Genomic DNA, 26,885 nt, shown 5'->3' with positions numbered 1-26,885 from the left:
GATTTTCCCAAGGCTGCTGTTGATGGACCTCTGGCAGTCTCTATGGGGGTACCATAGGTTTCAATTCTCGGGCCGACTCTTTTCTCTGTATATATCAATGATGTTGTTCTTGCTGCGGGTGATTCCCTGATCCACCTCTACGCAGACGACACCATTCTGTATACATCTGGCCCTTCTTTGGACACTGTGTTAACTAACCTCCAAACGAGCTTCAATGCCCTACAACACTCCTTCTGTGGCCTCCAACTGCTCTTAAACGCTAGCAAAACCAAATGCATGCTTTTCAACCGTTTGCTAACCGCACCCGCCCGCCCGACTAGCATCACTACTCTGGACGGTTCTGACCTAGAATACGTGGACAACTACAAATACCTAGGTGTCTAGCTAGACTGTAATCTCTCCTTCCAGACTCATATCAAACATCTCCAATCCAAAATCAAATCTAGAATCGTCTTTCTATTTCGCAACAAAGCCTTCTTCACTCACGCCGCCAAACTTACCCTAGTAAAACTGACTATCCTACCGATCCTCGACTTCGGCGATGTCATCTACAAAATAGCTTTCAATACTCTACTCAGCAAACTTGATGCAGTCTATCACAGTGCCATGCGTTTTGTTACCAAAGCGCCTTACACCACCCACCACTGCGACCTGCATGCTCTAGTCGGCTGGCCCTCGCTACATATTTGTCGCCAGACCCACTGGCTCCAGGTCATCTATAAGTCTATGCTAGGTAAAGCTCCGCCTTATCTCAGCTCACTGGTCACGATAACAACACCAACCCGTAGCACGCGCTCCAGCAGGTATATCTCACTGGTCATCCCCAAAGCCAACACCCCCTTTGGCCGCCTTTCCTTCCAGTTCTCTGCTACCAGTGACTGGAACGAATTGCAAAAATCGCTGAAGCTGGAGACTTACATTTCCCTCACTAACTTTAAACATCAGCTATCTGAGCAGCTAACCGATCGCTGCAGCTGTACATAATCCATCTGTAAATAGCCCACCCAACCAACCTACCTCATCCCCATATTGTTTTTATATACTTTGCTGCTCTTTTGCACACCAGTATCACTACTTACACACCATCATCTGCTCATCATCATCTGCTTATCTATCACTCCAGTGTTAATCTGCTAAATTGTAATTACTTTGCTACTATGGCCTATTTATTGCCTTACCTCCTCGTGTCATTTGCACACACTGTATATAGACTTTTTTTTCCTATTGTGTTATTGACTGTACGCTTGTTTATTACATGTGTAACTCTGTGTTGTTTCTGTCGCACTGCTTTGCTTTATCTTGGCCAGGTCGCAGTTGTAAATGAGAACTTGTTCTCAACTAGYTTACCTGGTTAAATAAAGGTGAAAAAGAAAAAAATAGGAAACAATCCTACAGTAGTTATTGTGGTCAAATTTGGCTCCACTTTGTGGATTGTGGTGATCAGTCCTTGGTTCCAAATATTGGGGAATATGCCAGAGCTGTGGAAGATGTTAAAGAGTTTAGCCAATTGGAATTTGTGGTCTGTATATTTTATCATTTCATTTTGGATACCATCAACCCCACAGGCCTTTTTTGGGTTGGAGGGTTTGTATTTTGTCCTGTAGTTCATTCTCTCTCTCTCTCTCTCTCTCTCTCCTGCTCTCTCTCTCTCTCTCTCTCCTCTCTCTCTCTCTCTCTCTCTCTCTCTCTCTCTCTCTCTCTCTCTCTCTCTCTCTCTCTCTCTCTCTCTCTCTGCTCCTCTCTCTCTCTCCTCTCTTCTCTTCTCGCTCTCTCGTCTCTCGCTCTCTCTCTCTCTCTCTCTCTCTCTCTCTCTCTCTCTCTCTCTCTCTCTCTCTCTCTCATCTACAGAAATTCTGGAGGGGGGTGTCCAGATCGTCAACAACAGGTTCCTGAGCTATGGTCCCTGGGTGAACTGGGATGATATTGTGAGGGACAGGGATAGGGCCAAGGCTCCCATTGACATCCAGTACAACGGCCAGAGAGGTCAGTGTCTGTCCACTAGAACAGGTGGTTAGAGCCTGATCTGGAAAAAGCTAAAAGAGATCAGGATTCCAGTTGAGATTCCAAACTCTGGCTAGACCATGAACTTTGACCTCTGTTCTTGGGTCAGCCATTGGCTGCTATATCTGACTGGTAATGGTGTTCCATGTGTGTAGGGCCTTGTCACCCTTCCTGTGGGGAGAACTGCTGGGGGTCTGGTGAAGAACACTGCCAGATCTGTGAGTTCTCAGCCTGCTTTTCATCTGGGTGTGATACCTCTCATTCTATCTCTTTCTTTTTCTCTCTTTCTCACCGTCTTGTCACATGCTGTCCTACACTATCCTGTCACTGACCTCCCTCTCTGTACCCCTCAGTGACTAAGACGGTGTGCGCCCCTCAGTGTAATGGCCGCTGTTTTGGGACAAGCCCCAGGGACTGCTGTCACATAGAGTGTGCAGGGGGCTGCACTGCGTCTCAGGACATGGACTGCTTTGTGAGTGCTTTTCTGTCTTTCCTACAGAGAAGCTAGTCATTCAGAAAGGAGTAGTGATTTAACGGTAATTTAACCTTAATAGCTGAATAGAGAGTCCACAGCCGCGTCGTCACCATTATTTCATATATCGGAACCTCATTTAATTGGCTACTTATTGAGTTATCAAGTCGTGGACGTATGTCAGAACACCTCTGTATGGCACAGTTCTGTAACAGCTGATGAAGTAGCTCATTTACAGTAAGAAAGCTAATATAGATTACTTCATGAGAAGGTTCATGATTCATTCTAAATTATATGTGTGTGTGTCTACCTTCCTACTCTCAGGCGTGCAGTCACTTCAACGACTCAGGCTCCTGTGTGCCCCAGTGTCCCCAGACTCTGATCTACAACAAGCAGACGTTTCAGATGGAGACGAACCCCAACGCCAAGTATCAGTACGGATCCATCTGTGTCTCCCACTGCCCCAGTGAGTACCCTTGTGTGTGTGTGTGTTTTTATCTTTATTCTCATATTATGTTTCTCCTGTTCTCGTAATAAACTGGTATCTGGGTATTTTTCTTAACACTGAACCAGCCAAGTGACATCAAGAACATCCAAGCCACTGCATGGTTCTGAATTCATGTGAATAGATGCCTCTGTCTCTTCTTCTCCTCTGCCCTCTTTCCCCCATACAGCCCACTTCGTGGTGGACGGCAGCTCCTGTGTGAGTGGTTGTCCTCCAGACAAGAAGGAGGTGGAGAGGAGTGGTCAGAGGCAGTGTGAGCTCTGTGGAGGGCTGTGCCCTAAAGGTAATCCAACACAGTCAATACACTAACACACCCTGGCCCAATCCCAGATAGTCTCTCCTCGATTCCTCTCTCGTCGCCTACTTCTCAAGCCACGTTGGAGGTGAAGGTCTGAGGTCCCTCTGAGTTTTGAAAAGGACGAAAGGATGTGAGGATATTGAGAAATAGTCCCTGTAGTAGCTACATTCACTTTCAATGGTTGATTTATAGCTGTTAAATTAAGGTTGTTTGTGCAGGAATTTCATGCTGTTATTTTTGGTAGTTTGGACATGACTCATGATTAGAGAGTGGAATAACTGTTGAGTGATTCTTCATACACAAGCCTGCAAGGGTTGCCTGAGCACAGAGACAGATTTATTCATTGATTGATTGATCCCAAACTAGCCTGTGAGGGCACAGGTCCTGAGCACAGACAGACGGTGGACTCCAGTAACATTGACAGCTTCATCAACTGCACCAAGATACAGGGCAGTCTGCACTTCCTGGTCACAGGGATCCTTGGGTAAGTGAGTTCATCGCACTGGAAGCGTTGTAGTTTGATTGCTGCATTACGTGGCATTATCAGTACATGAACAGTAGATGTGCTCTGTGTATTGTTCAGTGATGACTATAAGAATATCCCACCTCTGGACCCTAAGAAGCTGGAAGTCTTCCGCTCTGTGCAGGAGATAACAGGTGTGTGTTTGTGTGTTTGTGTGTGTGTGTGCCTTTAGAGGTCTGTTTTCCTCTTACCAATCTCAAACTTTGCTTTTTTCCCTCTCCTACAGTATGTTGCTTTGTTGTTATACAGTATAACCAGAAATTGAAATCACAGTTTGTCCACCTTCTTACAGTCAGAGTCTGTCCAGCATGTGACTGTGTATATTTGCATTTGTGTAAACTATGTTTGCTTGCCCATTGTCTGATATCCAGATATCCTAGCCATCCAGTCATGGCCTAAAGAGCTGTCAGATCTGTCAGTGTTCTCCAATCTTACCACCATACAGGGAAGATCTCTTCACAAGTAAGGTGGTGTGTGTGTGTTTGTTTGTGTGTGTGTGTGTGTGTGTGTGTGTGTGTGTGTGTTGTTGTGTGTGTGTGTGTGCATGTTTGTGTGCGTATGCACGTGTGACTGCATGTGTGTGTGAAAGAAAGTCCATATTTCTATATAACTCAAATGTCATTCTGTTTTGTTACATGTCAATTAATCCACCCAGTCTGTCCTCTGTTTGCTTTAATAACACCAGAAGCTGCTTTTTCGTCAACAGCTCATGTCATGCATATCCCTAGAGTATGTAATCTCTCTATCTCTCTTTATGTGTCTCACCTTCCTGTCCACTCTGCTCCTGATGTCCCTCTCCAGCGCAAAGAGGTATGGCCTGAGCTGTGTGTGACTCTGTAACTTCTTGTTAAACCAAAGCATGGCCTTAAGGCTGACTAACACAGATAGTTGTTACTGTGATGTTGCAGTATCTTAATGAAACTACCTATTGCAGTTTTAGTTTCTACCACAAATAAATGTTTATTTCATTGAATGTGTTGCTCTAGTCTCCTTCTGAGGTTTAAGGATGCTTGTTTTCCATTAGAGGTAAATTGATGATGCAGTATGTGGCTGCGTTTAGACAGGCAGCCCAATTCTGATCTTTTTTCCTCTAATTGGTCTTTTGACCAGTCAAATCATATCTTTTCACATCACCTCTTTTTCACAGCTGATCTGATTGGTCAAGAGACCAATTAGTTAAAAAAAGATCAGAATTGGGCTGCCTGTCTAAATGCAGCCAGGTCTTTTCTCACCAACTGTGTTGTGATCTTTTTGTCACAATTTCGAAATAATACAGATTCCGATTTTGACACACTGAACCATTCACACCAAGTCCGATGCGTTTTTCCCTCCACTTTTCTGAAAAATTGTCAGAACGTCACCAACACTAGTGCGGTCATTCTCAGGTGCAAAATGTTCAATTTGATCAAAGTGGCTAGAGAGGATGCAGTAATGAGAGAAAAATCATATACTACAGGAACAAATTATATATTACTGGAACAAATTATATTCTACTGTAAAAAATAATATACTACTGAAAATATTAGGATAGGCTATTCATCCAATAGGAAGAATCATGAAAGGAGCTTGGCTTTGTTGCACCCCATTTAATAAGAGAGGAAACGTAAAAATGGCACTGGTCGTCAGTCCTCGCACATACGCTGACCATCATGAGACATGCTGCCTACACTTTTCTTTCTATCTGGTTAAAGAGATGAAGTCCAGACTTTCTGAATGGACATAGAGAATTAGCCAACTCACACACGCACACCCACCTACCTAAAAGGACCCGTCAATCAAAGCCGCCTGCAGCGCATCTCACATTTATTCTTTCCCAAACTGTATTAAAAACCTTGCCTTAGCTTCAAATCCTTTCTGTAGGATATCAAACTAGTCTCCATTATAGGGTAATGCTAAATCAATGTAGCCTATCATATAAATTGACGAGGAAAGTTTTAGGGGGAGATAGAGACAGCAGTGATATAGGCTATATGACGATGAAACTAACAACCATTAGAAAATAGAAACACAGACACGCAACCTGTCCATAGCCTAATGATCAGCCTGTCCATAGCCTAATGATCAGCCTGTCCATAGCCTAATGATCAGCCTGTCCATAGCCTAATGATCAGCCTTGTCCATAGCCTAATGGAATCTAGCTGTCCATAGCCTAATGATCAGCCTGTCCATAGCCTAATGATCAGCCTGTCCTTAGCCTACTGTGTTTGATCAGCTTCTGTCCATAGCCTAATGATCAGCCTGTCCTAGCCTAATGATCAGCCTGTCATAGTTAATGAATGCAGCCTGTCCATAGCCTAATGATCAGCCTGTCCATTAGCCTGAATGATCAGCTGTTCCATAAGCCTAATGATCAGTCCGTCCATAGTAACTAATGATAGTAACACTGTCCATAGTTTAATGATCAGCCTGTCCATAGCCTAATGATCAGTCCTGTCCATAGGCCTAATGATCAGCCTGTCCATAGCTAATGATCAGCCTGTCCATAGCCTAATGATCAGCCTGTCCAATAGCCTAATGATCAGCCTGTCCATAGCTAATATGATCAGCCTGTCCATAGCCTAATGATCAGCCTGTCCATAGTCTAATGATCAGCCTGTCCCATAGTCTAATGATCAGCCTGTCCATAGTTTAATGATCAGCCTGTCCATAGCCTAATGATCAGCCTGTCCATAGTCTAATGATCAGCCTGTCCATAGCCTAATGATCAGCCTGTCCATAGCCAAATGATCAGCCTGTCCATAGCCTAATGATCAGCCTGTCCGTAGCCTAATGATCAACCATTGATACATTTCAGTGAAGCATTTGATACTTTAATTTGAGTGCTTTATCTAAATCTGTGCAAACTACTTATTGAAAAGTTTTTTTGTCTCTGTCTTTTAGGGTTGCCTATAACACAAGTGGTCTAGGCCTAGATTAACTTTAGCAGGCCTATAATATATAGCCTCATACACTGTATATGCTATATGCTTGATGGATGAATATATTCTTGAATATAGTCTTCTTCACTGTTCCCTTCTTGCACAATTCATGCATCTCTGCTGGACTGTCTCTTCCCCCTCTCTCTAGCACTTGAATGTGTAGCCTATATATAGACAATGAACAGTTTATTAGGTACACCCATCTAGTACTGGGTTGGACACCCCCTTTGCTTCAAGAACAGCCTGAATTCATTGTGGCATGGAAACGTTGCTCAAAAACATTCCCCAAACCATTCCAACCACGCCACCAGCCTGTACCGTTGACACCAGGCACCACAACACCACCGCCACCAGCCTGTACCGTTGACACTAGGCAGGACAACACCACCGCCACCAGCCTGTACCGTTGACACCAGGCACCAACAACACCATCGCCACCAGCCTGTACCGTTGACACCAGGCACCACAACACCACCCGCCACCAGCCTGTACCGTTGACACCAGGCAGGACAACACCACCGCCACCAGCCCTGTACCGTTGACACCAGGCAGGACAACACCACCGCCACCAGCCTGTACCGTTGACACCAGGCACCACAAACACCACCGCCACCAGCCTGTACCGTTGACACCAGGCAGGACAACACCACCACCACCAGCCGTACCGTTGACACAGGCAGGACAACACCACCGCCACCAGCCTGTACCGTTGACACCAGGCACCAAAACACCACCGCCACCAGTCTGTACCGTTGACACCAGGCAGGACAACACCACGCCACCAGCCTGTACCGTTGACACCAGGCTAGGACCAACACCACCGCCACCAGCCTGTACCGTTGACACCAGAGGCACACAACACCACCGCCACCAGCCTTTACCGTTGACACACAGGGCAGAAAACACCACCGCCACCAGCCTGTACCGTTGACCCAGGCACCACACCACCGCCACCAGCTCTGTACCGTTGACACCAGGCAGGACAACACCACCGCCACCAGCCTGTACCGTTGACACCAGGCAGGACAACACCACCGCCACCAGCTGTACCGTTGACACCAAGGCACCAAACACCACGCCACCAGCCTGTACGCGTTGACACCAGGCAGGACAACACCACCGCCACCAGCCTGTAACCGTTGACACCAGGCAGGACAACACCACCGCCACCAGCCTGTACCGTTGACACCAGGCAGGACAACACCACCGCCACCAGCCTGTACCGTTGACACCAGGCAGGACGGGGCCTTGGAGCGGCTTCTTCTTGTTTTCAGCTGATAGGAGTGGAACCCAGTGTGGTCATCTGCTACAACTTATTTTAAGCAATTTTTTTCAACTAAGGTCTATTCAAGGAGAGTAGTATCAATTGATTGTCTTGCTTGCTGAATGGCTATACAATAGGCTACAGTGTTGGCAATGAACTGGAGGGGAAGTTTGAATGGAAAGAGTGACATGTGGCTTGGTGTGGTGTGATCACATTGGCTAAATTGATACATTGCTGCACAGCAAATGTAAAAATATATATATTTATTAATCCATTCACACAACGAAGCCACAGACCTGTCAGTGTCCCAGATAACAATTTCTATTGGTGAACAGTTTATTTTCTCGTGCAAAAAGACGCAAAAATCAAACCTGTTCTAAATAAATAATAATTGCTGGATTGCGGCAGGACGATATTTAGCAATTGGTGTGAACAGTGTCATAAACAAGACGTGCTCGTATTTTTTCCGTCTGAATAAGGGACTTGGTGAGAAAGGGCCTTTAGAGGTCGTTTTACTTCTGTTTTCCTCTTACCAATCTCAAACTCTGCTTTTCTCCTCTCCTCCAGGCGTTTCTCTCTGATGGTCATGCGTGTTGCGTCCATCACCTCTCTGGGTCTGCGTTCCCTGAGAGAGATCAGCGACGGCAACGTGTACCTCAGCCACAACGCCAACCTGTGTTACCACCACACCGTCAACTGGACACGCCTGTTCACCGGGCACTCCACAAGCCTCAACGACATCAAGGACAACAGGCCTCTGAGAGAGTGTGGTGAGACATCTCAGCTACTAGCTGTTTCAATCTTGCAGGGCCATATTCTGACCTGAGATCTGCACGTTGAATTCCAATTTTCGAGTTGACTTCAATTATGATTTAAGTGAAAGTCAGAGTTGCACGTACTTATCTTAACTCTGAATCATGTTGTTGTTGTTTACAGTTGAGGAGGGTCACGTGTGTGACCCGCTGTGTTCAGACTCAGGCTGCTGGGGCCCGGGGCCTGACCAGTGTCTCTCCTGCAGGAATCACAGCCGAGACTCTACCTGTGTGGCACACTGCAACTTCTACACAGGGTCAGTGGGAGGGACCGTTATGTGTGTGTGTTACTTGTGTGTGAGGTGTGAAGTGTGAGGTGTGAGGTGTGGGTGAGATCAAAATTGAGATAGAGAGTTGGCTGTGTGTGTGTGTGTGTGTTGGTGGTGTATGTGTAATGTGTGTGTGGTGTGTGTGTGTGTGTGTGTGTGTGTGGTGTGTGCGTGCGTGCGTGCGTGCGTGCGTGCTGCGTGCGTGCGTGCGTGCGTGGGGTGCGTTTAACCATCGTTTGTGTCCCTCAACCACCAGTCAGCCCAGGGAGTTTGCGGGGCCAAAAGGGGAGTGTGTTGCCTGTCATCCAGAATGCCAACCGCAGTATGGGAGGGATAGCTGCACTGAATGGTAAACAAACTCTCTCTTTCTCTCTTGGTATTCTATCTCTTCATCCCATCTCTCACTCTCTATCTCTCTCTCTCTTGTCCTCTTGATTCTCTCTCAATCTCCCTATCAACTAAACCTCACTGCTAGCTTCACATATACAGTCTATAAGTGAAAGGACAGAAAGGATATTGGCTGAGATCTAATACTTTGACACTGTTCTTGGCTTTTCATTTCTCTCATTCGTCAGATGATTGTGTGCATGACTCTGTACTGTAGCAGCCAACTCAGTCATGATACATCTCCTCCCACATAGTTTCTACATTAGTCTCTGTAAACATGGGCTTTTCTGTGATATTACTGGACTGTCAAATATAAGGTGATATAGGCATTTGTTTGCTTTTGGCTTATCAGCATTTCTCCCTAATCTTATAGGACATTGTATTGTAACTTTAAACGGTGATGACTCATCCGGAAGTTAACCCACACACACACACACACACACCTTTCCACATCACATACCCTGCACATGACGTCATGCACCGCATATAATGGAATAACACCAGGCCTCACCAAATAGGCTGGACTATTTTCTCCTTCCTTTTAGGATTTGATATTTATTTTCAACCTGGGCTGCAGTATATTGGTCCATTAGATCATCACATCCATATCTGTTTCTGTTTCTGTTTCTGGCTGAGTGTCAAAAAATGTGTTTGACAGATACATTAGAGAAAGAGTGTTGTATTATTTCACTGTTCATTATATAATGGATTAAAATGCCCTCTTTTCTGACATTGGTAAGTGATTTCTTCTCTCTCTCCATCACCCCCTCTCTCCTTCTTTCTCCCCTCCCTCTCTCTCTTTCCAATACCCCCCTCTCTCCTTCTTTCTCCCCTCCCTCTCTCGCTTTCCAACACCCCCCTGTCTCCTTCTTTCTCCCCTCTCTCTCTTTCCAACACCCCCCTTCTCCTTCTTTCTCCCCCCCTGTCTCACACTTTCCCTCCCTCTCTCTCTCCATCACCCCTCTCTCTCCCCTCCCCCCATTTCTCTCCCTCTCTCAGGGGTCTGATGAGTGTGTGGTGTGTTCCAGTCTGAGAGACGGTCCTCACTGTGTGTTCTCCTGCCCCAGTGGGGTGAACGGGGAGAACGGGCAGTTCATCTACAAATACCCCAACAAGGACAGCTACTGTGAGCCCTGCCATGTCAACTGCACACAGGGGTGAGCGTGTGCGTGTGCGTGTGCGTGTGCGTGTGCGTGTGTGTGTGTGTGTGTGTGTGTGTGTGTGTGTGTGCGCACGCAGTAGAGTGACACTGTGCATCTTGTTGCAGGTGTTCGGGTCCAGGGTTGAGTGACTGTATAGACAACACTAGACAGTCCACTAGGTGAGTGTCTCTCCCTGCTGGTGTTATATACACACACACCCCACTCAAACACACACACACAAACACACTCAAACACACACCAGACATTTACACATTTTTCTCCTGAAGCACTCAGATCACAGGAATAGCGTTGGGAGTGCCGGCTGCCCTCATAGTCTGCCTGGCATTGTTTGTGTTGGGCATGCTGTACCACCGTGGCCGGGCCATCCGCAGGAAGAGAGCCATGAGGAGGTACCTGAAGAGTGAGGAGGTGAGATTGAAAAGTATATGTCAAATTCAATAGAATACTGGTATATCTCTACAACATAACTGAAAGGAAGTCTGCAGAGTTGTGGGACACATTGGACATATCCAAAAGATCTTTCCAAACTCGCAGTATAAATGTAACTGGTCTGTGTGTGTTGTTAAAAGAGTTTTGAGCCACTGGGGCCAGGAGAGAAAGGGGCTAACGTTCATGCCCGGATCCTGAGGGCCCCAGAGCTGAAGAAGGTCAAAGCCCTTGGCTCTGGAGTGTTTGGTACTGTACACAAAGGCCTGTGGATCCCTGAGGGAGACTCCGTGAAGATTCCTGTAGCCATTAAGACCATCCAGGACCGCACAGGCAGACAGACCTTCACTGAGATCACTGATGTAAGAACCACACACTCTTAACACCCCGACACTCAGTAACAATACTAACGTCTGAATGGAATCCACTACAATTCCTAGTCACCAGATATGTTTGTGTAATGGAGGTGGGTTTTATTGAAGATTAACCTTGCATGAGACGTAAATACTTGTGTTAATTCCATGAGCTAACGCCTGGGCTTTAGCTCACCAAGCTAACACAGTCTTGTGGTGTGTAGGAGATCCTGTCTGATTCCCTCTCCCTCTCTCTCTCTCGCGCTCTCGTTTTCTCTGTGTGTCCTCCTTTGCAGCACATGTTGTCCATGGGCAGTCTTGACCACCCGTATATCGTCAGGCTCATAGGTGTCTGTCCAGGTGCCAGTCTCCAGCTGGTCACCCAGCTCAGCAGCCAGGGGTCCTTACTGAAGCACATCAGGCACCACAGGGACAACCTGGATCCACAGAGGCTTCTCAACTGGTGTGTACAGATAGCTAAGGTGAGGTCATGATCACTAAAGGGTAGAACCATTTTTGGTTCCAGGTGGTTTTCCCCTCAAAGAACCCAGAACCCTTTAAGGGTGTTTTCATATATAGTCCTCTTTAAAATAAACCATCTCAGTCCTCCTTAAAGTGAACTCTGGGGTAAAATAAAGCAAAATAACTCAGTTCTCTTTGTATTCACACTGCCCTTGCCTTTGAATTTGGACTCAACCCTTTTGCCTGTTCACTTCACCTATTTTGTGGTTCCAGTCGTCTTTGCATTCACATTGCTATATTTAGAAAGGAACCAAAATATTTTTCCAACATTCACTCAATGCACTCTGGGTTTTTCCAAAGTACAGGACAGACCATTCCATCAAACTGTGTTATCGGACAGCTAGACATACTGTACCTACTTACATTTTGGAAGCTAATAGATTGCATTTAGTTAAAAGATGAGACAATTGTAAACAGAAGATACTATTAACATGTAAATATTATTGGTAACAGAATAAATAACAGAAGAATAACTGCAGACAATATAATGCTATATTGGAAACTTGTAAACCCAATGTAGGCTACTGCTTCTTTCAGAGCTAGAATTGATTTTGTACCCTATGGTGGGATTCTCACCAAATATGTTGTTGTCTTCTCACACTATTCAAACCCCACAATAGAATAAACAGTTTATCACACTGCTGTATTGTAGCCTATAGATCACATTTAGCAAACAAATCATCTGAACTAAAAACTCTGATTATCCCGCAAACCTGTACATCCTCTTCTCTCTTTAGTGGCACCAAAGTGAGGGGTTATGTCAGGGGAAACGATGCTGCAGAAGTCTAGTGTGTGGTGCGGGAATAATGACAAGCGAACCTGGGGGGCTTTGTGTTCACATTGTCCTAAAAAAGAGAACAGACCGCGGAATTCAAGCGAACCGAACTCAGACCACTTCTCGAGATGGTCTCAGATCAGTTCTCTTTGGGGGCTCTTTTGAGGGGTCCGAGTTCCTTTGGAGTGTTCACACTGCACAGACATTTAAGCGAACTGCACTAGGTTCACAAAAAATGGCTGAAAGGGAAAAAGTGTGAAAACACCTTAAAAACCCTTTGGTAAAAAGGTTCTACCTGGAAACAAAATCAAAAAAGGTTAAAAGAGGGTTTTCTTACCCTTCATGATTCTAAGACTCTTATTGAGTCTCACTGTTTCACAGTTATTATCATGACTCAGTGTTTTGTGGGTGACCTCTTGTGTGTCTGTCTTCAGGGCATGTATTACCTGGAGGAACACTGTATGGTGCACAGGAACCTGGCTGCGAGGAACGTGATGTTAAAGAATGATTACTTCGTCCAGATTTCTGACTACGGTGTGGCTGACCTGCTCTATCCTGATGACAAGAAATATGTCTACAGTGACAGTAACAAGGTAATCAGGACACACATTCACCGCTCCATTCACCTTGATTCATCAAGATATTGTATTTCACAAGTTGTTGTCCACAGTAAACAGACAAAATGAGCCGCTGCTTCTATCTTTCTTCCAGACTCCCATAAACATAAAATGGATGGCCCTGGAAAGCATCCTGTTCCGAACATACACTCATCAGAGTGACGTCTGGAGTTATGGTCAGACAGCATGGTCATAAGTGTCTGTCTGTCTGTCTCTGTTTGTCTTTATGTCTGTCTCTGTTTGTCTTTCTGTCTGTCTCTGTCTGTCTGTGTCAAATGTCTTTCTCTGTCTGTATGTATGTCTGTCTGTCTGTCTGTATGTGTCTCTGTCTGTCTGTCCGTCTGTCCATCTGTCCCTACGTCTGTTTGTGTTGAACATCTATGTCATCATGACATAACCTCTCCCTTCTGCAGGAGTGACAGTGTGGGAGATGATGTCATTCGGAGCAGAGCCCTACGCATCCATGCAGCCCCAAGATGTCCCCAGTGTACTGGAGAAGGGAGAGCGCCTGTCCCAGCCCCACATCTGTACTATAGACGTGTACATGGTCATGGTTAAGTGTGAGTGACTGTTCAAAAGTCATGTACACACTACGCACATCCAACAGACTACTGAACTGCCATGGGACAAGAGGAAAAATACTAGCACACTTTTACCATTATTTGGACCACAAATGACCACAAACGATCCTCATCAGAATATTAATGGTTGAAATTAAATGGTTTCTATTTAAATGAAAGGTATTTTCTTTCTTTTCCGTGGGGTGACTACACACCCAGCAACATTTGGACATTGATAATGTTATTGTTTTCTAATACCAGGCTGGATGATTGATGAGAATATTCGCCCGACCTTCAAAGAACTGGCCAATGACTTTATTCGCATGGCAAGAGACCCACCTCGCTACCTTGTCATCAAGGTAAGGAAAAGATTACAGCACTTTATTCATTTTCTGTCTATTCAAGTCCTATTGACAGAAGTCTTTATTACTGACACTTTGCCTATAGGACAGAGGAGAGGCGGGGCCAGAAGAATCCCACCAACGAGACTCAGAGCTGGACAATTTGGAGGCGGGCCTGGAGGACCAGGATGAGGAGGGATTGGAGGACGGTTTGGCCACTCCTCCCCTTACCCTGTCCCCATCCAGGATGTCTCGCCTGAGGATGAGCTCATATAGGGTCAATTTTATTCATCTGCACACATAACTTGAATTTCTGCACTAATCACATCTACTGAGTTACTAGTGATGGAACACAAGGCTTTCTGAAGGCTTCGGCGCTTTCACCAAATTGTGCCGGAAAACGCTTCATTACTCATAGCTTCATTATCTGTTCACAATGCAGATTAGTGACATCTGCTGGACAACAATAAATAGCAGTGTGTGATTATCAGACGTTTTCTTTCTCCACTGTGTATCAAAACTCGCAGTGGCACAGCGGTAAGTCGTTGACTTTAGTAGCCTGTAATCAGTTTGAATACCAGGTTCTCATCTTGCTTCCCTTTTTTGCCTTCAAGTTAAAAAAATTCTAAAACTGAATTCAGCCTTATTTAGGATGCTTAAGACAGAATCTTATACTATACTAAATAAAATCAAATTATTTGAACAAAAGTACGAATCTTTGACGAAACGAAGCTTCCGACGTCATTGATCACGTGCTTCTGATGAAGCGATACAAGCATCAGCACATTGCTTCGGAAAACACTTCTTCGATTCTGACGTATGCCTCGGAGCTCCGGTATCAAACGTAAAAAAACACTATGAGTTACACACTCAAATATCAAGTTAAAAAAGGTCAGTGTGAACTTTAACCTCTCTCTCTCTCTTTGACCTCTCAGAGTGCCAGTGTCACCGTTCAGGGAGGACCAGTAGAGTACCTTCCCATGACCTCCAGCTCTGGAGAGGTCAGACACCACAACACATCACACATCACAGATAAGGAGATCTTGATATCAGGGCCATCATTTCCCACTGCGAATAGCCAGAAACAACTGGCACTAACATTTAACTGAGAGCAATAAGTATTAGGACTCCACTTTGCCAAATGGCTTCACCTAAATCACTATTATAACTAAACATTGCCAAGAGGAAATAACTGTTTCAGGAAACTCAGACACATAAATATGTTGTATCGAATTCATGTCTCATCCCGATTCCACTGGTTCCATTTCGTGATGATGAAGATGGGGATGATGGTCTATGAATGACCATTTTCCACTTCAAACATATTCTTGGAACTCAAAGGTCTTTTCACTGTATCCTTCCTTCAGTTGTTCTCCCAGCAGTCTCGTCTGAACTCAGCGAGGACACTGTCACAGGGGTTAGAGGGAAGACGGAGTGGCCTGGACGTTGAGCTGACCGAGGGAGTGTCACTGAGCGGCAGCTTGCGCAGGCAGCAGCCCAGAGCTGGCAGGGACAGTAGCAGTAGTACCCACCACACCACCACCACCATGGTGCATAGGAGCCAATCTGCAGTCTCAGAGTCACACTCCAACAGGCCTGAGCAAGAGGAGGAGGGGGAGGAAGATCACTATGGATACGTGCTGCCTGGAGTGTCTAATACTCCAGAGAGAGGTGAGAGGGAGAGGTGACCCCTGGATGTGCAGGCAACACACCACATGAATGTGATCAGTGTTATATTTTTTTCCATCTGTGTTGATGGAGTGATACAATTCTTAGTTATATTCTCTAATATCGCTTTCCTCCTTTATGTGGCAGATTGTCTGCTGTCTCACCCAGCCTCCAGAAACTCTCGCCCAAGTGGAACATCTCTTAGGGGCTCTAGGAGCTCCAAAAATGTGCTGTCACCATTAGCAACTGCCCCAGACCCCACCGCGGACTATGAACTGATGACCAAACAGCCAGCCCATTTGCCCCGCTCCCCCAGAGCCACCTCTGTACAGATAGAAGGGCCTTCATCAGTGGTATGGAGGAAACAGTCCTCAACTCTGCCCTCCCCAACCTACAATACAGCACCCTCACCACTAGAGGGCGACAACACAGTGCATGGGGCCTCACAGGAGTCATCGTCAGGCACTGCAGCCACTCCTGGGGGAAGCCAGTGTTCAACAGAGGCCTCTGATAGTGCTTCGGCTAGAGTAGCAGAGGGAGACATGCTGCAGCCGCTGGTTGACAGGCCTTACAGTGGATCTGTTGTGTCTGACAGTGGAGGGGTGACTCAGGGGAGGCCAGAGCAAGCAGCTGTAGTGGACTATGAATACATGGATATCCGGAGCACCACAAACAACACAGACACAGAAAGACCGATCTGGGAGAGGCGTGAGTGTCGAGCAGCTGACTTGAGGAGGACAGAGGCAGAAGAACGAGAGAGAGAAGAAGAAGGAAAGAGTCAGGAGGTAGAGGAGGAGAAAGGAAAGGAAGATGAGGAAGGGGAGGAAGTTTACCAGTACACTAACAAGCAGCCCAGACTCCTCAGAGAGAGCAATAAAGTGGCGGGGCTCCTCCCCAAGCCAAGGCCCAAGCCCAGCCTCCTCCCCAAGCCAAGGCCCAAACCCAGCCTCAGCCCCAGCCCCAATCCCAACCCCAGGCCAGATGGTTTCACAGCAGTGGTAGACAGCCAGGTGGAGGTATATGAGGAGATGCATGCCTTTGGAGGGGGCTCCCATCGAGGGGACCACCAGGAGGCAGAGTACCAGAACCTCCCAGTCCCAGGGAAGGGGAGGGCCACCACGGCTGAGGAGGGGGGCGCGGGTAGCAGGTGTGCCGGGCTAGGGTTGGGGGGGTACATCAAAGTATGCTCTGGTGTGGGAGTGGTAGAGCCGAGCAGTAACACATCGTTTGACAACCCTGACTACTGGCACAGCAGACTGTTCCTCAAGCCAGATGCTATGTGCACATAATGATGTGGACTGAGAAAACAACAACAACCGTGACCAAGCAAGCACAGCCAGAGGTGTTTTATAGAATCATGTAACAGGCTGGGGTGCAGCTCAACCAGTAATGTAGCCCTCTTTTAGTACTGTTGAATGTGTTGTTTATAATGTAGTGTAAGTATTCTCAGTTGGTTTACACATCATCCATCCAAACATCATTGACCAAAAAAACATCTGCAAAATGTCCTATGTAGCATTAATGTTATCTAGCAGTTTATAGTGACATCTCAGTCTAAGAAATGTAACCAAATAGGCAGCTATATATTAAACAACAGCAAAGGATGGCCTAAGCTGTGAGCAAGAATCAGTAAGTCAAAGGCAAACAGAATAGTGAGAAATAGATGCACATAGATCTTAATGTACAAAGATACACAAAGCATATAGAATGTACAAAGATACACAAAGCACACACTAATGGATCAAATTTGCAGTGTTTGCACTTCAACTTGTTCCACTTCCTGGTGAAGCTGAGTTGACCTACATAGATAGAACCTCAAGGTTCCCTGGGTGTGAGGTCTGCCATGTAATGTACATTTGTAGCTTATAGTTTCCTCTATGAAATGAAGTTTTCTTGATGAACATGAGTGTATGGATGAATTTCAGTCATGTATTGACTATGTTATTACAAGTGTGTGTGTGTATGTGTTTCAAGTTTTAATGTTGCATGCACAAGTACAGTGAAATGCCTTTCTTGCTCGCTCTAAATCCAACAATGCAGTAATCAATATCAATTTAGTACTAAAAATAACAAGGTAGAACAAGAAAAATAAATAAATATGAAGAACACGAGAAGTAAGTAAGCTACAGTGCATTTGAAAGTATTCAGACCCCTGGACTATTTCCACATTTTGTTGAGTTACAGCCTTATTCTAAAATGGATTAAAAAAAWTTTTTTATCATCAATCTACAAAAAAATGTTGGCAAATGTATTAAATATAAAAAACAGAAATACCTTATTTCCATAAGTATTCAGACCCTTTGCTAGGAGACTCGAAATTGAGCTCAAGTGCCTCCTGTTTCCATTGATCATCCTTGATGTTTCTACAACTGGATTGGAGTCCACCTGTGGTAAATTCAATTGATTGGACATGATTTGGAAAGGCAAACACCTGTCTATATAAGGTCTCACAGTTGACAGTGCATATCGGAGCAAAAACCAAGCCATGAGATTGAAGGACTTGTCTGTAGAGCGCCGAGACAGGATTGTGTCGAGGTACCATAACATTTTCTGCAGCATTGAAAGGCCCCACTGCTAGAACACAGTGGCCTCCGTCACTCTTAAATGGAAGAAGTTTGGAACCACCAAGAACCTTCCTAGAGCTATCTGCCCGCCCGGCCAAACTGAGCAATCGGGGCAGTGGGGCCTTGGTCAGGGCAGTTGTAATTGAGGCTGTAATCGCTGCCAAAGGAGCTTCAACGTACTGAGTAAAGGGTCTGAATACTTATGTAAATCTGATGTTTACTTTGTTTCTTTTTTATCTACAAACCTGTTTTTGCGTTGTCATTATGGAATATTGTGTGTAGATTGATGGGGAAAAAACAATTGAATCAATTTTAGAATAAGGCTGTAACTTAACAAATTTGGAAAAAGTCAAGGGCTCTGAATCATTTCTCAATGCACTGTATATACAGGGTCAGTTCCAATACCATGTTTACAATGTGCAGGGATACTGGAGTGATAGAGGTAGATATGTATAGGGGTGATAAATAGGTGTGTGTGAAAGTGCGACACAAACAGGTCAAGAGATATGCAGAGATATATACTATACACTATTCATGATTAGGCTTAACAGCTATGTAGATATGCAGATAATATGATGCCAGGCCAAAATCTAATGACTACTGAATGTCTAATTAACTGACGAAAAGGTTTATCGGTCAGTGCCATAGATATTAATGGGGAATGGAAACACTAGGATTTAGAACGCCAGCTAACTAACTGTAAATTGGCATGGTTGCGTCAATGGCAGGAGGGAAATGTTGTTTAGTATAAGTGGATTGAATACATCTCTTCGCTTAGATTTACTTATTAAAGTGTTTCCATTCCCCTTTAAAACCATGGATCAGTGCGGTGACGCGCTAATTCAATTTGGCGTTCAGCGTGCACTCACTGCGTTGGACGTAGCCAGCTAGTAGGAGGCGGGATCTCTAGCGAGTTGGGCCTGTGCAAGATCTGCGGAGGAGGAGAGAGCACTGCAGCGTGGTCGAGTCTGTAGCTGACACCCGGGAAAAAAGTTACTTTGAGTGCAAAAGAGACACCGAATAAAATGTCTGGAGACGACGAGCCACAAGAGCAGACCATCGCGGATGACTTGGTCGTTACCAAGTACAAGATGGGGGCCGAGATTGCCAATCGTAAGTGAATATGAACATGTTTTTAATAGACTATTGAAGAGTTTAGACGTGACAGTCTGCTGGCTAATGTGCTAACGCTAGCTCAGCTATCACAATGCAGCCATGTGCTATGTTAGCAGCTAACGATAAAAACGTCTCCTCGGGGCTAGCGTTTGGCTTGTGTAGTTGTCTTAAGCAATAGTTCCGTCAGTTTCGTAGATGTATCGTAGCATTGAGTTAGCATATTTTTGCTAACTAATTCTAAAATTAAGCTACATAAGTGTATGCATAGACAACGGCTAACTAGCCAAATGCTACGTTAGCTAGCTCACTAGCTAAGGTTATATGCACTGCCTGGAAAGTTGTCACTGGTTAACATAACTGATTAGCAAACTACCTTCTGAATAAGTTGGCTATGATCCCGTTACATTTAATTAACTACTATTTTCTACGTTTAGTTAACTAGTTAGTTAACAACGATTCATTTTAACTCATGTTTGCCAACTTACTATTTAAAACGGGTCGTTTGCACCGCTCATCTCTTAACGTACTCGCGCATGTCACTGATCTTGAACTGTTACCCGTAGCAAGTGAATCGTGTTCTCAGTGAAGCCATGGATGGTCACTCATTGTATAGGCATAAGGGCCATCACTGTCTGTCAGTTTAGTGACAATGTATTGCCTCAGACCTGCAACGCAGTACCACACACAGCCTTAGCCAGCATCTATGCTATACTCCCTATGCATCCAGAAATAGCTACTATATATATTCTGTGTGCATATCTTATACTTACTCTCTGTATCAAAATTGAAGACCTGGCTGGAGTGTATGTTCATGGGAATGTATGTAAATTCTGATCCTACGTAATGGTCCTGGGAAGGGATTTTAATGGTAGTGTTTATTGGACCAGAAGATCTACATTTGAGTCATTTAGCTGTGAAATTAGTACAAATCTGTGAGAAGTCACCTCCCCTGGTCCTAATACCTGAAGCATACCTACCTAACCTCTTGTTCTGTCCTCCTGTGTCTCTTCCTGTCTACTCCAGAGGCCCTGAAGGCTGTGGTGGAGGCTGCAAAGGCTGGGGTGACTGTGGTCAGCCTCTGTGAGACAGGAGACGCTTTCATCATGGCAGAAACTGGAAAGGTCTTCAGGAAGGAGAAGGATCTGAAGAAAGGTATGGGCCTCATACCCAACCTCATTGGTTGTCAATGAGTTGCGTTGACATGAGTCATGAGTGAAGTAGCTCTTAGAGTTTTGTAGTTTACTTTTTTAATTGCAGAGAAGTTGAGTTTGGGTAAATCGTGTCTTTTCCTCGTTTACTCATATCCTCTCTCCTTGCGTCTTCAAAACAGAGGGAAGCAAGGAGAGCGGACACAAGGAATCAAAAAACGTAATATTCTTTGTTGTGCAGAAAGTTACTTAGGTTATTAGTGTAAATAAATGTCTACTTATTGCCTCCCTCAGGCATTGCGTTCCCAACCAGCGTATCAGTCAACAACTGCGTGTGCCACTTCTCTCCCCTGAAGAGTGACCCTGAGATCACACTGAAGGACGGGGACCTCATCAAAATGTAGGAACAACATATCTGTCTGCAACTGTTATGGCCGACTGTCTCATGGGCAACTGTTATTCAATAAATTTTTTGCTTCTCTGTATGGGACCTGCATGGCTGTCCCTGTTCAACTGTTGGGGGACTACCCTTCCCATGTCAGTGCATGGGCCAGTCTGATGGTCTTGCGTCTCTGCCTATCCTTCATGTGCTGCTTGTTGTTTTTGCCTGTGCAGTGACCTGGGGGTGCACGTCGATGGCTTCATCTCAAACCTGGCTCACAGCTTTGTGGTGGGAGTGACCAAGGTAGTAGCACTTGGTTGTTTGCAGTGACCGCGTCGGTATCATTATCAAGAGTGCATATGTTGATATGTTCTGTCATACAGAATGCCAGCATACAGATACATTGACGGATGTACAGCACATCAAACGTTACATGCATAGTGCAACCGTCATGTAATGTTAGACACACAAAGGAGTCAGGTAGACAGCCATCTAGTACAGGAAAATCCAACACGTGCGTAATGTTGACTGTTTTTCATATTTTCCTATGTAATCTTTTGCTATGTTATTTCACCTTCTCATCCTCTGTTTTTGCTGCATCAGGATGCTCCGTTGACAGGACGTAAGGCTGACGTTATTAAAGCGGCACACCTGTGTGCCGAGGCTGCCCTCAGACTGGTCAAGCCTGGAAACCAGGTGAAGTGATTAGCTAGCGCTTTACTGAGTGGGAAGTTGGGGACTAGCCTAGTACCAGATCTGGTTGTGCTGTATAGCCAACTTCCAAGGTGCAGTTGGCTATACAGCACAAACCGAGCGGGGACCAGGCTTATTAGGGATGCAGTGACAAGTGTGTAAAAAGAAGCTTGACTAACAAATATATTTGGTATTGTAATGGTACACAGAACTCACAGGTCACAGAAGCCTGGAACAAGATTGCCAAGTCATTCAAATGCTCAGCCATAGAGGGTGAGTCCCTCCTTTTCATTTAATCTAGTTGGTGCCACATTGATACACGATACAGTCAACCCCTTGTGTCTTGTACTGGTAACTTGTTGGTAAGTCACATACCTTGACTTTTTGTCATGTATTACACTCCTCAGGCATGCTGTCCCATCAGTTGAAGCAGCATGTTATTGACGGAGAGAAAACCATCATTCAGAACCCCACGGACCTGCAGAGGTGACATTTAATATTAGTCCCAAGACATCTGGCTTGTTTTGGTATTACTTGTAAGATGCATATGTTATTGTTTCTCGTCTTTGTCGTATGTGTCTGAGGCACCGCTGTAGCGCTAATAGTAATTGCTCTTAGGGGACAAAAAGTTTTGTTGAATTATTCATGGCCATGTCTCGCTCTCTGTTGGTGTTGCGTAGGAAGGACCACGAGAAGGCAGAGTTTGAGGTACACGAGGTGTATGCTGTGGATGTGCTCATCAGCACCGGAGAAGGCAAGGTGAGGGACAAACATTCACTCAACATTCCAGTCGTGTGAAGCTCACATCCGTTGATGGGTTGTACTAAAATCTATTAAGTTCTCACATTCAGGAACAGCAAAACAGTGAGGGGACATTATCTTTTTTTCTATGCATTGAATTACTCTATTGTGCATCTCCTGTCATCACTTTGTATGTGCTGTAAACCCCCTTCCGTTCATTGCGCTAACTTCCCATGTCTTCTACTCCAGGCGAAGGATGCAGGCCAGAGGACCACCATTTACAAGAGGGACCCAGACAAGCAGTATGGCCTGAAGATGAAGACATCCAGGAGTTTCTTCAGCGAGGTGGAGAGACGCTTCGATGCCATGCCTTTCACTCTCAGGTAGCACTTCTGCCGCAGGGAGCGGACTTTTACCTACAACTAATATTATACTTTTACCCAGAACACCTTCAATGACAGTTAGGTAGAGAAGAGGCTATTCAAATTCAGAAATTGAATAAGGCACATATACATTTTTCCACGATTAGACTATTTGATACAATAGACTGAACACATCATTTTTGTTTCCTCGGTTTTAATACCGATTAGATATCTAATGTTTTGGTTCTCTCTTCTGCCTTTTTTATATTCTCCCCTCTCCCTGGATCTGTCGTTCTGTCTCAGGGCGTTTGAGGATGAGGGCAAGGCAAGGCTGGGTGTGGTAGAGTGTGCCAAACATGAACTCCTGCAGCCCTTCAACGTTCTACACGAGAAAGAAGGTTAGTTGGAAGATCTAACCAGACAGAGGCTATGCATTTATGCTAAAGTACTGCGCATTACTTTTTGTGAAATTGTGTCAGATAATCCTGTAAGGGATGTGAAGGTGGCTTGACATGCAAATTAAATATTTCTTCATTGATTCAGTTCACCACTTGACCGGTACACTACAAAATGAAAGTGGCATAACCAAGTTGTTATAAGCCTAAGTTTAAGGGCTCTTTTTTGTGAGTCTAGGTGAGTTTGTGGCCCAGTTCAAGTTCACTGTTCTGCTGATGGCCAACGGACCCCTACGCATCACCACAGGGCTGTATGAGCAGGAGCTGTACAAGTCTGAACACGAAGTAGAGGACGCAGATCTCAAGGTAAAGCAAGACAGATGGGCTACTTACTGTGGCGCTACACTAGGACTTTGTGTTAACCCTTGATTTTTATCTGCCACACTGGACCTGTAACTTTTTGCCAACGTGAGCAGAGCGCGAACCACTTAATCAAGTGTTCTCGTGTGTGTGCTGCGTGTGGTATTCATAAACATGGTGCTGCTTGCACTCCGGTTTCATAGAAGATAATGGGAGCACCTCACGCTTGGCAAAAGTTGCACGTCCACTGTAGCATGACTGTTATACCCCTGACTTGCCTAGTTAAATAAAGGTTACATTTAAATATACACATACCAGTTCCCTACTTGTACACTGGAGGGATGAGGGTAAATCATCTGCTGTGATTGGCTTTTCCAAACTTGTTATCTACTAAGCTGATATGGTTGATTTGTGTTCTCAAAAACCAACCTTTTCAGGCCTTGCTCCAAAGCTCAGCGAGCCGCAAGACGCAGAAGAAGAAGAAAAAGAAGGTAGGCTAACCGGAAGGTCGCTGGTTCGAATCCCCGAGCCGGCAAGGTAGAAAAATCTGACGTTCTGCCTTTTGAGCAAGGCAGTTAACCCCAAACAACTGCTCCCGTGCGCCTATGAGATGGATGTTTTAAGGCAGCCCCGCACACCTCTGATTCAGAGGGGTTGGGTTAAATGCGAGAGACTCATCTCAGTTGAATGCAGTCAGTTGTGCAACTGACTAGGTATCCCCTACTATTTAATGTAAACATTTCCAAGTCTCCCTTGGGAAAGAGGTCTTCTCACCTCAGTGGGACTTCCTTGTTTAATACATAAATGACACGTTAATGTGATTGTAAAGACACATTCTGTCAGTTTTGCCTCAATCTCTCCACACTTTTTCCCCCCCCTTGTGACAAGGCTTCAAAGACTGTGGAAACCGAAACGGCACCAGGGCAGCCAGCGCCAGAGGTCAAAGAGACCGAAGCTGCAGAATAAGACCTTCCACCCCCTGACCCAGTCTTCGTCTCCCAATAATACTGACAGACTTTTGACAACTGACCAACCCACAGAACAGATGTCAAGACCTTCCATCATGCGCTCCTGTCCTGAGACCCCGCCTCACAGTGCAGCCTAGCCTTGTGATGGAAACCTCCAAATGTTAACTGATGTCAGACTACTGGGGATGGTGCTGCTTACGGCTAAATTCAAATTCTGTCACATCCCATTTCAATCTCACTGTCCTTGAGACAGCAGGGTTCTCCCCATGATAGTAACCACTAAGTGACTCAGAAGGGCTATTGAGTAGAACAAGGGCATTTTCCTGAGTAGACTCTGTGGGAGACATGTTTATACCATCCAGTCGTTGAGCCTTGGTACTGTAATGAAAGTCAGCAGTGAATAATCCAATGATATATGAAAGCAAAGCAGGACAGTTGAGGGTGTGATACGATTGCACTGCGCCAATGACTTTTCTGAAGGAAAACCTTTTCGGTCATAACCATGCAGTTGTATCTTTTAAATTCATGTAAGTGTGTATTTGGGAAGTAAATGTGAAATAACTTGAACCCTCCATCATTAAACCTACTATAAACATGAGACCTTATAAACAGCCATGTTAGCAGATGACGGCTGACTATGTTGACTCAAATTGTTATGTACATTAGCAAATTCCCTAGGGTCATACCTAGCTATTTCTCTTATCACCTGCAACTAACAGTGTGACAACTGCTTAATGTCAGTTTCCATGGATATATCCCCTAACAGGACTACATATTAAATGGATTTAGAGCAGAACAGGGAATTGGGTAAGGGGCTTGATCTGTACGCACCACGCAAGGCAGGGGAAAAAACTTGGTCACTGAAGCCCAATTATGAAAGGTTTAAATGTTCCCATTTATTAAATGATTTACGTATATTCCCGCCATATTTCAGTTAATACACTGGTACTGCCACGGCTCTCGGTGAATTACACCTATATTAGTCACTGTTTACATCGCTATCTATAGCTGTTTAATATCTGATACTTTATTGTAAAATAAGTTTGAGGCTATTTTTGAATCTAGATTTGAACCATTGCCATGGGGGCATCAAATAACAACTCCATTATTGAATTTGGGTATGAGGCAACTGACCAAAGGACTAACCAACCAACTGCTGTACCACTAGTTCCTGTGGGCTTTTCTTTCTGAATAGGATATTAGAGGGAGAGATCATTGTGGAAATGTTTCTGACTTGGTTGATTATTTTAAGTTTGTTCTCAAGAAGGAAATGTATCCTCTCTTGTATTGTAAATGTGTATGGATAGAATTCTACAGAAGTTCCTATTTAGGAAGTAATAGAGGTCCTCCCAATAAAATGTGGTATTTTGGAAGGCCTTTGAAATTGTCATTAGCAAAGCATGTCAGAATTACAACCCATTTCTAAACATATTTTGTTTGCATACTTGACTGAAATGTAAATATCTTCATATAATAATTCTATGAGTAAAATCCATCGGTCATTCCACTACAATCAGCTAACGTGTTGACCCCCCCCGCCGCGTGCGCTGCCAAATAAATGTACACATACATGTTACTCAATCAGTGCACCAACACTGTTCGAGGGTTCTATTTTATGCTTGACACACTGCAAATCATGCCTTTCCCATCTCATTGGTTTTTAGGAGCATATACCCACATGGGTGGTTGAAAGATGAACTAAGGCCCACACTACAGTCGGTGGTGGTAATGCACCTTAATGAAAGATGAACTAAGGCCCACACTACAGTCGGTGGTGGTAATGCACCTTAATGTTGGTTGCCAACTGCCATATACAGTCCGAAGAAGAAGCCTGAAGTAGGAGAGATTACCAGAAACAAACTCGGTTTACCCTTTTATCTGTGGATTAATTGTTGGAGTAGAAGACCTTGTGTATTTCAGGTCAAATAACAACCCAATGATTATATCCCAGGACAAATTAGCTAGCAATGTTAGAGAAACAAGTTGAGGGAAAAGTAACTAAACATAAAAATATATTTGCCCTGTCTTGAATGAAAAGGTCTTATTTTGCAATCTAAAATAAATGTGATCTCTGAGGAGAGACAGGCTCTCCCTCCATATTGCATAACAAGCACTACACTTGTCCATTCAGTAGAGGCACAGATAGAACATCTTGCGTGGGGGAAAACTCAGTGAAGATGACGTAAGGCGTAATTAAATAAGTCATTATGTTAACGGGGCATATGCCGTGTTCAAAACAACTGGGAGCTCGGAAATCTCCCACTTCAGTGCGTTCAAAACAA

The 26,885-nt window shown here is 44.8% G+C and overlaps 2 protein-coding genes and 1 long non-coding RNA gene across 3 annotated transcripts in view; 2 read left to right on the top strand and 1 right to left on the bottom strand.

The window, feature by feature from the left end:
* The window catches only part of LOC111966807 (receptor tyrosine-protein kinase erbB-3-like), a 28,824-nt gene extending 11,049 nt beyond the window's left edge, over positions 1 to 17,775 (top strand). Inside the window, exons 4-28 of the mRNA XM_070444581.1 lie at positions 1,849 to 1,983; positions 2,157 to 2,219; positions 2,355 to 2,473; positions 2,798 to 2,939; positions 3,148 to 3,261; positions 3,643 to 3,760; positions 3,860 to 3,933; positions 4,171 to 4,261; positions 4,601 to 4,609; positions 8,549 to 8,751; positions 8,918 to 9,050; positions 9,319 to 9,405; positions 10,442 to 10,606; positions 10,717 to 10,770; positions 10,879 to 11,020; positions 11,182 to 11,400; positions 11,688 to 11,873; positions 13,123 to 13,281; positions 13,400 to 13,481; positions 13,719 to 13,865; positions 14,127 to 14,224; positions 14,313 to 14,483; positions 15,142 to 15,207; positions 15,574 to 15,877; positions 16,022 to 17,775. Coding sequence (XP_070300682.1) covers positions 1,849 to 1,983; positions 2,157 to 2,219; positions 2,355 to 2,473; positions 2,798 to 2,939; positions 3,148 to 3,261; positions 3,643 to 3,760; positions 3,860 to 3,933; positions 4,171 to 4,261; positions 4,601 to 4,609; positions 8,549 to 8,751; positions 8,918 to 9,050; positions 9,319 to 9,405; positions 10,442 to 10,606; positions 10,717 to 10,770; positions 10,879 to 11,020; positions 11,182 to 11,400; positions 11,688 to 11,873; positions 13,123 to 13,281; positions 13,400 to 13,481; positions 13,719 to 13,865; positions 14,127 to 14,224; positions 14,313 to 14,483; positions 15,142 to 15,207; positions 15,574 to 15,877; positions 16,022 to 17,163 — 4,223 coding nt within the window. The 3' untranslated portion in view covers positions 17,164 to 17,775. The remainder of the gene's footprint in view (positions 1 to 1,848; positions 1,984 to 2,156; positions 2,220 to 2,354; positions 2,474 to 2,797; positions 2,940 to 3,147; positions 3,262 to 3,642; positions 3,761 to 3,859; positions 3,934 to 4,170; positions 4,262 to 4,600; positions 4,610 to 8,548; positions 8,752 to 8,917; positions 9,051 to 9,318; positions 9,406 to 10,441; positions 10,607 to 10,716; positions 10,771 to 10,878; positions 11,021 to 11,181; positions 11,401 to 11,687; positions 11,874 to 13,122; positions 13,282 to 13,399; positions 13,482 to 13,718; positions 13,866 to 14,126; positions 14,225 to 14,312; positions 14,484 to 15,141; positions 15,208 to 15,573; positions 15,878 to 16,021) is intronic.
* Positions 17,776 to 19,305: 1,530 nt separating this feature from the next.
* LOC111966802 (proliferation-associated protein 2G4) lies at positions 19,306 to 26,032 on the top strand. Its single transcript, XM_023991739.3, has 13 exons — positions 19,306 to 19,551; positions 20,578 to 20,706; positions 20,997 to 21,102; positions 21,318 to 21,387; positions 21,688 to 21,780; positions 21,987 to 22,050; positions 22,185 to 22,263; positions 22,458 to 22,536; positions 22,768 to 22,901; positions 23,184 to 23,278; positions 23,514 to 23,641; positions 24,073 to 24,126; positions 24,524 to 26,032. Exons 1-13 carry the CDS (start codon positions 19,464 to 19,466, stop codon positions 24,599 to 24,601), a joined length of 1,197 nt encoding a protein of 398 aa, XP_023847507.1. The 5' UTR covers positions 19,306 to 19,463; the 3' UTR covers positions 24,602 to 26,032.
* LOC139028049 (uncharacterized) lies at positions 25,517 to 26,631 on the bottom strand. Its single transcript, XR_011480218.1, has 2 exons — positions 26,390 to 26,631; positions 25,517 to 26,337 (listed from the first exon to the last, which is right to left on the bottom strand). It is a non-coding gene; the product is annotated as an uncharacterized lncRNA (long non-coding RNA).
* Between the last annotated feature and the right edge of the window lie 254 nt (positions 26,632 to 26,885).

Source organism: Salvelinus sp. IW2-2015, linkage group LG7, assembly GCF_002910315.2.
Source record: "Salvelinus sp. IW2-2015 linkage group LG7, ASM291031v2, whole genome shotgun sequence".
Classification (NCBI taxonomy): domain Eukaryota; kingdom Metazoa; phylum Chordata; class Actinopteri; order Salmoniformes; family Salmonidae; genus Salvelinus; species Salvelinus sp. IW2-2015.
The sequence above is the reverse complement of the archived record's forward strand: the minus strand, read 5'-3'. Positions and strand labels throughout refer to the sequence as shown.